Consider the following 11398-nt stretch of genomic DNA (forward strand, 5'->3'; position numbering starts at 1 on the left):
TCTATACACTGTGGCCTGTAGTTTGAGTTACCCAGAATACCACGCTCAAAATACATAATCATATTTAGATTGAGGTCTTAGATAGACAGTTTCAAACAATCTTCTCATCTGTTGAATAAACTTTTAACTTCTCCAAATATTTGCCAATGAGCTGTTTAAGTATAGTCCTACTGCATCACTGCTTTACCTTTTTAGTATTTAAATGACATTTAGTTATTCCAGAATTGTACTTGTTTGTGTGTGTGTGTGTGTGTGTAACTTTCAGGACACTCATTGAATAAATTTGTTTTTAAATCTAGTGTGTGGGTTCAAGTATGAAAATAAAATTAACGGAGTTTACAAGAATAAATTTGGTGTTTCTTTTTTATTTTTTGTTGACAAAAATTTTAACAGATGCAATAAACGAGGGCTGTTAAACCCTTCACAGTTTTTGTTGCAGTAAAAATACTGCCATTTTGAATGCAAAAAAAACTTCCACACGCGTGGGGAAAAAAGCTGTACTTAAACGAACAGTAATTAATCCTGTTAATTTTAACAAGAACCAATTTAAGTACCGTATTTTTCGGACTATAAGCCGCACCGGACTATAAGCCGCACCCGCCATTTTTAAAAAAAATCGGCGAACATTAACATTTAAGCCGCACCGGACTATAAGCCGCACCCCCAACATAAAAAAACAGTACACCCAAATTTGTCATCAAAAAAAGTGAATTCAACATCAAAACATAAAAAGCAAACCTTTAAGAATTAAAGTTCCGAGGAATACGGTTCATTTAACTGACCTTATTTTGGTAGTTTTCTTTAACAGTTTCTGGTCCAACAAAACGTCTCATTCATCGTCCTCCGGCTCACTGAAACCATCGAAGTCCTCYTCTTCAGTGTCGGAGTTAAACAAGCTGAGAAAAGCTGCGTCATACAGCGATATCTGTTCAGTGTTGCTTTCTGTGTCGCTGTCCTCCCGGGGTAATGCTGGCTCTGAAGCTGTGGTGGGAAAGCCCTCCCGCTCCAGCAGACGTCACTGCATGGGATTCCTTCCCCAGGGAGTGCAATGAGGAAAAAAAAGTCTGCAGCTCTTCACGACGTTTATCCACAAACTGGTCCTGGATTAAGCTCCAAAGTTTTTATCAGTCAGATTCCACAAAATGTCTGTTTTATCCCCTTTTATGAGTTTTTGGCCATTGACTATCTTTAAATCGCTGCTTCCTGGTACAACAGTAGGCTCTGGAAGCGATCGCTTTTTTCTTTTTTTTCTCCTTTCTTTTTTTGAAGCGAGTGGTTGAAGCAAATGGAGCATAAGAGCCCCCTGGTGGCTGAAGAAAAAAATCCATGTATAAGCCGCACCGGTCTATAAGCCGCATGGTTCAAAGTTCAGGAAAAAAGTCACGGCTTAAAGTCTGAAAAATACGGTACCCGCTCTCTAAATGAGGACTGTCTGTCATAGTTTTGTTTTAAAAGTGAGATATTGGGTATTTTCCAGGCACATACTGTTAGGTCCATATCTATTTGTTCACCGACACAAAGTTTGTTTTTTGTCTGTTTACTGAAACATTTTCAAGTTATAGTTGTATATGGACATAGACATAAAGTCCTGACTTTGAGCTTTCATTTTAGGACATCCAAAATACAATTGGATGAATGATCTAGGAGTTCAGCTCCTTAACATGTGCCCAACCTGCTTTTAAAGAGACTGAAAGTAATTGGACATTTGACCCAAAATCTGTTTTATGGGCAGGTGTGGGCAATTCCTTCACTGTGTCATTCTCATCCAAGCAGATAAGACCTGGAGTTGATTTAAGATATGGTGCTTGCATTTTGTTGTGAAGAAAGCATGTGGTCTTAGGCTCCATGCAGGTGAAATAAGCCATTCTTAAAATGTGAAAACAGAAAACAACCAGCTGAGAAATTGCTTCAGTGGAGAAATCTACAGTTTGGTACATCCTGAGAAAGAAAGAAAGAAAGAAAGAAAGAAAGAAAGAAAGAAAGAAAGAAAGAAAGAAAGAAAGAAAGCACTGGTGAACTCATTAATGCAAAAAGACCTGAATGCCCACAGAAGACAATAGTGGTGGATGATTGCAGAATAATTTTGATGGTGAAGAGAAACCCCTTCACAACAGCCAACCAAGTGAACACCACTCACCAGGAGGTAGGCTTATCAATATCCAAATCTACCATATAGAGAAAATTGCATGAATGTAAATACAGAGGGTTCACTGCACAGTGTAAGCCATTCATAATCCTCAAGAATAAAAAGGCTAGATTGAACTTTGCTAAAAAAAAACATCTAAAAAAGGCCAACACAGTTCTGGAAGAACATTATTTGGATTGATGAAACTAATATCAACCTCTACCAGAATGATGAGAATGAAAAAAGTATGGCGAAGGCATGGTAGAGCTCATGATACAAAGCATATCGCATCATCTGTAAAACAAAGCTGTGGGGGAGGCGCAGGTGAGGGATGCTCAGTAGTGCGAGAGCTCGGCTGTGGACTGAGCTCCAGGAGTTTTGGGTCAATAGGTGACACTTTGTGCCAGCAAGCATTATTGAACCTCTGAATGACTACCACTAGAAATGCAAGAATTTCTCAAACATGCATGAATAAGTCAAAGCAGCACTCTGGGTATGTTTTGATAAGGGATTGAAATAAAATAACACTCAAATAAGTTGATTTTGCACAATGTCTTTCCTTAAAAAAATGTGTCCATATAGTTGGTATGAACTGAACACTTGTGAGTTTAAGCCTACTTACTATATATTCTGGTGGGGTTTATGCTGGAAATAGCACCCTGTCTGAAATAGCACAGTAGTTGTTTAATAACAACTTGATGCATTATTGCTACCTTGTGATTCTGTTAGCATTGTGTTACTACCAGGTGCCGGTGGGTAACAAATAACAACAAACGTAGATGCTTATTTTGATGATAGTTGAATTATTTTTTCAAATGTGTACCTTTGAACGTATCACCAAATATTCAAAATTCACAGCCCATCTGTAGTTAAAACCTCTAGTATTCTTACTATTATTATAGAAAATTGGGTTGACAGTTGCTGATTGGAAAAGGAAACCCAGACAGCTTGTGGTTTTTCCTGCTATTGCTGTCAATCCTTCAGCCCGCAGTTTCTGTCTAAAAGAGTTTGTGCACAATTTCCCTGCTAATGATGGGATGTGGGGGCAGGTGTACGCACCAGTGGTGCCCGAGAGGTAAGAACTCATATGGAGAGAAGAAGTGCTGAGACAAATGGGGCGGTTTGGTGGCAGGCTGTCTTCCTCCTCCATTAAGCTCTGTTTTAGTCTGCTGCTAGCCTGATTCTGGTCAGGACCCCCCCTCCCGCCGGCAGACTCCCTCTCAGTCTGTCACTAACGCGTTTCCATGTGTTCTGCTGCTTGTTTGTCTTCCCTCTCCCACTTTGTTTCAAGTCTCATTGACAGAATCAATGCCACTGACTTTAATCTTTTATCGTTTCCACACGCCACCACCTATTTTTCTGAAAGAAGAATTTTCTATAAGTCTCGAGTTTTTTCCATTTTTATGTTGTGCTTCCAGAGACCCAGGCTTTTTTGTAATCCAAAAAGTGGACCTGAACTCGTTATTTAGGCTCGTCAAAGATTTTGTTTCTCTTTCAACCTTTGCAGCATTTCTTCTCATTTTCAGTTTAGACCTGTCCACTTTTATTTGAAATCCTATTTATTCATTCAACACAGACCTTTGAATCATCTTATCGTTAAAAATCCACGTAACTCAAGGAAAGACCCAGTGTTAGCCCAAAACACAACTGAACTTAGAAAATAACCCAGTTTAAATAGTTTATTTAGGCACTACGCTGCTCTAATTACCTAAATCTGCAAAATTATTCCCAAGAGGGAAGTTTCACTGACATAAAATCCCCCCCTAACAGCACCTCTTTGTGGACTTTGCTCTAGAATTACAATCTTTTCCCCTATAAAAGCCATGTCTTCCTCAATTTCTCTCCCAGCTCTCATCCTTTGCCTCCCTGGTCCATTAGATGTGCTTACTTTTGTCTCCTGGACCATGTCAATCACTAAATAAAGGCTTAGATTAAAAGGATAGATTGTGTTGTTCGCTCCGTCCCTGTCAGACAGGTCATGAAAAGGGCCCGTGTGCATTGCTGTCCTCATCTAGACTTGAAGAAGCTCGACAACACTGTGCTTCCAGACAGAGAGGAGTGTTGATCTTTGTCTTTTTTTGTCTTGTTAAGTAAGAAGAGTTTGTGTGTTTTTAGTTAAGTTAATGAAATCCAACCAGAAGGTATTGTGTTAATCATAATAGATTCATCTTCATTTTAAAAGCTGAGCTCTGAATCATTTTAAATGCACTACATTTTTGTTGGATCTAATGTGAAGTGCTTACCAGTTTTCAGTGAAGTGCTTTACATATTATCAGCAGCGTTAAGTTCAGGCCATTAAAATGGTGCCACAAAAGACATATCACCTTTTTAAAATAAGTTGATGTCATTTTTCTTAACTCCTCTCTTTTTTTAAACTTTCTCATTCTTATTTATCATCCTTTCCGTCTTTTCCCTTCCTGGTGTTTTAAAGCCACTCTGTTTTGCTCTCTTTTTTTTGATACCCTCTCTTCTCACTCTCCCTGTTTTTCACCCCTCCACTTTGTTCTTGTTAACATCCCCAGCAGGACAGGGTTGTGCTCTACAGACGGGGTGTTAGGGGCCACAGCTGCCCAATCACGACCTGATTTATCAACCTCTTCCAGCTAGCCTGCTTAGATACTGTTTTGCTCGCTTGCTTTGGTTGTTACTTAAAGCCGATGAGGCAGGGTGTTTGTATTTCTAGCCGCACGTCCTTCGAGGTGTCTGCCATAATGAAATGGCTCTCTGTAATGTATCTAGCCATCTCCCCAGGAGCTGAAACATGCCCGTGTATCAGCCGTTTTCACCCTACCAGGATTTATTTACTGACATAAAGAACAGAGAGGCAGACTTGTGATCCAAGTTGATGTTTGTTTTAGAAATCACTGCCACAGCCACTTGACAGCAGCAGATGAAGCCTTTTGTTTTTTTCTCAGTTCGAGCACATTTGTCCTTCACATCATTGTTGCTCATTTTCCTTCATATTTGTCAATTCCGCTTCCTCTTCCCCTCTGTTTACACACTATGTCCGGTTCCAGATGGCCACCAAATATTTACAGATCCACAGAAAAGTGGTGATTTCAGTGAAGTTAATTCTGAATATTACCCCCACCATCACCCTTTGTTCCTTTTCTCTGAGTTTCTTAACAACACACTCAATTTCTTTCTCCCTCTCTGCCTCCAGTCCAGTACCAGATGGAGATGATGCGTTCCCTGCGGCACGTCAACATTGACCATCTGCATGTGGGCTGGTACCAGTCCACCTACTATGGCTCCTTTGTCAGCAGAGCTCTGCTAGATTCCCAGTTCAGCTATCAACACGCCATCGAAGAGTCAGTTGTTCTCATCTACGGTGAGTAGTACACAGACAATTACGTATTTCAAATCACTTTCAAAGTCTGTGAAACTGGCAGTTTTTGTTCTTTAACGTGGACATATAATGCAAAATCCTCTTTGTGTACTTAAGGTCTCTAGGAGTGCAGAAAAGTTTAATTTAGTCTCTTCCGATGCTGCATAGATCTCTTTATATTCTGTTTGGTTTATATTATAAGGATTTAAAAACATATGTCCACTTTAAAAAAGTTAAATTGACCAAATGATAGACCTTCATTAATATCAACACTTTACAGATAATTGGACGTGAAAAAAACTGGTTAATAAATTTAAAGGTTGTGTTCCAAAAAATATCAGTGTTTTTAAGGCAAATGCTGAAAAAAGGTTTATTTCAGTCAGTGGGTGAAATGCATGAGTTTTTTTTTAGACTTTGTGAGAAGCCAGGATTGGTTCAGCCATCGGTCAGCAGCAGTAATGGTCATGTGTTCATCTATTACCTTCCATTGCTTTTACCAGCTGGAAAGGTTTTATCTGAAATACAGAGCTGACTGCTGTAGTGGTCACTTCTCAACACAACCATTTGTAGGCAACCATTAATGAAGGAAGTTCACGCAGGTGAAAAGTGGCTTTTAGGAAAGTCGGTTTAGCACCAGTTAAGGTCCACTCTCCAACTTCCAGAAGCCATGCTGAACTGTCAGGAAATCATGTTTTTTTAAAGAAAAAAGATACCCTCAGGGCTAGAATTATAAAAGCTTGTTCAGATTATATGTACAAGGATTTTTTTTTAAGCCTGGGACCGTAATGGTGTCTCTACAAGAGAGCTGATTAAAATCATTTAGTGTTCATTGTCAGCCATGATTAAACAACCTCAAGTCAAATTCAGTGTCTTTTTTTTCTATCAATAGGCATCTAAGAATTGAGCCATCTCAGAGAGGGCTTGAGATATTTTAACGAGGTTCACTTAACAAAATCAATCAAATAAAGAGCTTTAATTGCAGATGTGGATGAAATACTTTTAGTTTGTAGATGTTTTTTTTAAAATCTTCTCTTTATGGTTATAGTCTACTTTCTATTGAATGCCACTCTTTAAAAGTATGCACACAAAATGGTCTGTCTTTGACATGAGTCAGGCTACACAGAGCCGATGAACCACACAGGAGTTTATGCACAAAAATTGTGGAGAAAATCTGTTGGCAATGGACAGGAGGTCAACTGGTCAGAGGATTTTTGATGAGAGATTCATCCACTGAAATAGATGTTGTGACAGTAAGATGTAACAAATCCTTTTTATAAAGACACTATGACACAGAACAAGGATTGGAAATTAATTGTATGGTTTTGGGGAGTGGAAGATGAGTGACATAGTAATTACACCCCATAGAAATGTGTGATTTTTTTTTTCTTGACTGCGTTTGACGCACTCAGTCAGGCAGAGCTGTCGGCCTCTGAAAATCTCCTAAAATGCTATTATGTCATGTCAGATGTTAGAGACCTTGGCCGAGTGAGGTGAAGTACCGTTAGCCTTTTCTGGTTAGGGCCATCCATAGAGAAATAAGCGGGAAGACAAACAGGATTAGGAGGATGGCTGAAAGCCAATAACATGACACTAATGAACATGATGTGCTTAAGTACAGCTTTTCAAAAAAAATCTTTAAGAGCTGCTCATAATTGCCATATGACCATTGCTGTACCAGATAATACATCGTTTTCAAAAGACAGCAGCAGTTATATCAGCATGACATCAAATGAATACCTATCACTAGCACCAATGTGTTAATTTTACACTTTGTGTTAAATAAATGTAAATTTATCACCACTCTAAGTGGTTGTGTTCAGAGGCGGTATTTTAATACATCTTTTGGATAGCTGCATAATTAACCGGATATAAATGCTAATCAGTTTTGTTAGATGATTTTTATTTTATATATATATTTTAAAACTCCAGACTTGTACATCAGACTTTACAAACTAAAGACATGTAATTAAATTTGAACACCATCCAAGTGTCATGTTGTGTCAGGACTGTATTTTCATCCAGGCGTTCTCTCCTATAATGGTTCTGAGTTTTACTTAGAGATTTGTCAGGGCCTTACGTTTGGTTAAGGAATTCATTTTGCCCTCCACCTTTCATGCCAAAGTTTTAAACTGAGATTACCATATGTTGAGAAATTATGGAGTTACAATTGTTTTTGGTTAAAACAAGCAATTTTGTGAGATCTAGTGCGTTCTGTTAGCGCTCAGAGTCCGAGTCTCAGTTAGCAACTACTACTAATTTTTTTTTTTAGCTCAGATTAGGTCAAATGGACTGATTTAGAGCCATTTTTGTGCTGGCAAAGGTTGATCATATGTGGCAGCCATTTTGAATTGGATTGACTTCAATTGTTAGTTGCAGGTAGGGCTGGGCGATTATTTAATTGTGATTATTGATCGAGAAAATTTCAGGTCAATTACAGTGACCAGCTATGAGCCTCTTTCGATCAAACATGGCAGAAATGTTCGTGACAACAGCCAATCAGAACCCTCCTCCTGCTCCGAACTCTAAGCTACCACCACAACATATTAGCTCAGTAAATGGCTGAGTTGTTGCCATTTTTTAATAAGGTCAGTTTGCTGTGGCCATTTTACATTGGATTGACTCTAGGGCTGCACAATACTGGGAAAAAAATTACACTGCACTTGTTTTTCTAACCCTGCAAAATAAATAGTGATACGAAAATCTATCCGTTTTTTTGTATATGTTACACATATGTTTTTTGGTTTGCATTTGAGAGTTATTTTTATCATTTATTGCTTGCTTTTATTGTGCTGGGACACAAGTACATGTTTCCTTTTTGATATGCGTTCTACCACTATCTTAATTTGTTTCCATCACACTTTATTTGACCTTGTTTCCTCCAGTTCTTTGCAAATTTGCGTATTTGTCAAGATCCTCGTAGTCTTCCTCCACAGATTGAGAATTCATCAACAACACTTCTACAAAAACTGTTGCCGTTATTGTCCCAGAAGTTTCACAACAAAATAAAAGTTTTAGCCTTATTTGACACAAAACTGCCAGCAGAAGCAACCTGTCAAAATAAAAGCCATAACATGCAACAGTTTAGTTTATGGTTTAGTGGTTTAGTCCCTAGATAACGTGTTGATTTAATTTGCCTCAGGACCTGCCATGTGACTATTGCACACCTGTACAGTACATTGACATGACAATTAAACATAGTTTGCAGCTTTAATTGACTCCAAAAGTTAATGAATTGCAGATATGCATCTAATAATTATTTCCTTAGATCTGAATATATATTTTTATAAAATGACATGCACACAGTCATGGGTAAAAATATTTTCTCCCGCCCTCTGCCTTTTGATGGCAGGCTTTAAACAGCTCAGTCAGAAACAAAGATGACATTGAAACAGAATTGAAACAGCTTTGAATTTGACTATTTTTAGTGTTAAAGAACCATGCTTGTCAGATTCTTCCTTTGCTAAAATAACTTGAGCTGCTGTTGTTCTCTGATTATGAAAATAGAATAAAGACATTTCAGATGAATCTCTTGTCCTCCAACTGTAACTGTGATCTGGTTCTGCCGGCCACTCAGTCAGTCGGGCAGCGAGCCCTTTCCTTATTCTAAACCAGACCTCCTACTAATGTCAATCAATAATGCAGCACTTAACGGATCAAAGCACCCCAAAGGAATTTACATTATCTCCGTTTAAAGTCAAAGGAGAGGGAAAAATTGATTCCTTTTTTTTGTTTTTTGCTTCTTTTTGTCATTAGCTCACCAATCATTTTATACCGATGAAAGAATCAATCAGCTGAGCAGGTAAATAGCTTCTGTTCAGCTTGAGGTTCTAGTAGGTTGTTAAACCGATTGGGTTAATGTGTAAAACTTTTAACTATAAGGTTGACAGTTAAAAAGGTTAAGATGGAAACACGGCGCTAATTAGAGATACATGTAACAATGAGCCTCAGAGTCACGTTAGTAAAAAGCTTTGAACTGCTAATTGTGCTTATCACTAGAAAAAGTCAGTGTCACCTTGACAATTTGATTCATGTGATTATTATCAAAATGTTGAGGTGAATTAGTGAACATCTGTTTTTAATCTAATAAACTCAAACACTTATTTTTTTTATTATTGCTTTTTGATGATCAGAACTGAAGCATAAAAGAATGCCTGTATTACAGATCGTTCTGTGCTGGAAGGATAAAGATCAAGGCTTTGTGCCCAGATTCAAGCAGCTGTATCACTAAGTATTTAATTCAGTCAGCATGCTTTCTATGGATTTGAAAGTGCTAACTTCATGCTGGCCCTGTCCACCTTCGGTGGAGATGAACTGAACCTCACAGTCAACTTTCAGTCTTTGAAATACTCGATCTGTTGTCAAATGGCTCGTCTCAGCTGGCTGTTGGGAAGGGAATAAGTGGCCGTAAAATCTTAGTTATGCTGGAGTTTACTTCCTGTCAGACTCTTCACCATGAGTCAGTTTTTCATTTAGTGTTTTTGCATTTACAAAACATGCTCATTGAGGTATTTCTACACAACGAACATTTAATATTTTATTTTAGGTGATTTTATTTTAAACCTGGAATTCTGTGGCTCAATGCCAATTTGTGGCATTTTTTTAATATTGAGAATTGCATTCTGAATATGAACATTCATTTGCATGTTGGCCTGTATTGTTTTTATACGCACTAATGGTACAGTACATTGAAAAGGGATATTGAATAGATTGTTCAGAGATATCCCAGCATTGTACAGTACTGTTCGAAAAGCCCAAACGATTTCTTATTTCTTTATATTTTGTGTCTCTGGAGCCAGGCTTTCTAACAATCGTTCCTGGCAGTCTTGATAACAGTTCTCCTGACTTTTTAAAGGTCAAACTTTACTCTGTCCAGTCCTTGCTCTGGATCATTTTCAGACAAATGGCTGTTTTCTTTAGCTGCTTATTGCAGACTCAGACTCTCAGAATTAACCAGCGCTGTTTCTGTTTGTAAAATAGGACAAGTAGCTACTTTAAGTGATGTCTTTTACCATCCAGTTCTATTATTTGTAGGAGTGACACCTCTTTATTTGTCACACATTTGTTTGCTCTGAGTTTTTAAGGTCACAATGGACACCCAGCTGAGGTATACCAAACAGTTAGGCACAAAGACTAAACTAAAAATGAGTGAAAAAGCAGTAAATGTCCAGATAAATACTAGAAAGACCTTCAGAAAGCCAGGAGATTTACGGTTCAAGATAACTTTAAAAGATTACTATAAAGTCTGGCTTTCTGGGGAGAAAATGATAAATTTAAAGAAAAGAAGAGTGAATGTTTGCACAGCACCGAGTTAGTAACTTACTGTAAAGACTTTTCTTTACCGTTCAATATTATCCGATCAGCTTTGTTGCTTCTATATAATAGATATGAATGTTGTAATGGACAGGCCAGCTTCTCTCTCTCTCCACTTCTCTCCTGCTCAGATTTAGAAATCATTAAAGAAAAAAAGAGTCTAATTTTCCCAGAATAGAGAAATAACAATAAGTGAATAAATCTTTCAAATAAGAGATTGAGAAGTAGATACTGTATATTCCCTAGGTGAGCATTCTAATTTGGATGCTTGCATTTTTTTCTGATTACTCAGGTGTTTCAGTAAATTATAACTTAATGGTTTTTTTATGTGAAAATACGAGTCTGTACTAAAGCACTTTCAGTTTTGGGACTGTAGGCATTCTTAGATTTTATTATGACTTTGGCTAAAAATGGACAGAAACAAAAATAACAGTAGCCAGCATCAATACAAACAATTAAATTCATAAAAATAAGCATGTTTTTTTTGTCATGCTACATAGTGACATTTGCGATACAATAATTAAACTTGAACTGCAAAGCAGTTATGACCGGGGTCCAAGCCCTTTTATGCATGTCAGCCTTTGTCATGTTGTTTGTAGCATATTGTTGATATTTTAGCTTCTTGGACAAATTTC

General features: G+C 37.8%; 1 protein-coding gene across 1 annotated transcript in view; it reads left to right on the plus strand.

Annotated features, from left to right (window-relative positions):
* Positions 1-11398, plus strand: part of LOC106514227 (eukaryotic translation initiation factor 3 subunit H) — a 93535-nt gene that overhangs the window by 47657 nt on the left and 34480 nt on the right. The window contains exon 3 of the mRNA XM_014003386.1: positions 5289-5456. Within this exon, the coding sequence (XP_013858840.1) occupies positions 5289-5456 (168 nt within the window). The remainder of the gene's footprint in view (positions 1-5288; positions 5457-11398) is intronic.

This window comes from Austrofundulus limnaeus, unplaced genomic scaffold, assembly GCF_001266775.1.
Source record: "Austrofundulus limnaeus strain Quisiro unplaced genomic scaffold, Austrofundulus_limnaeus-1.0 Scaffold18, whole genome shotgun sequence".
Classification (NCBI taxonomy): Eukaryota; Metazoa; Chordata; class Actinopteri; order Cyprinodontiformes; family Rivulidae; genus Austrofundulus; species Austrofundulus limnaeus.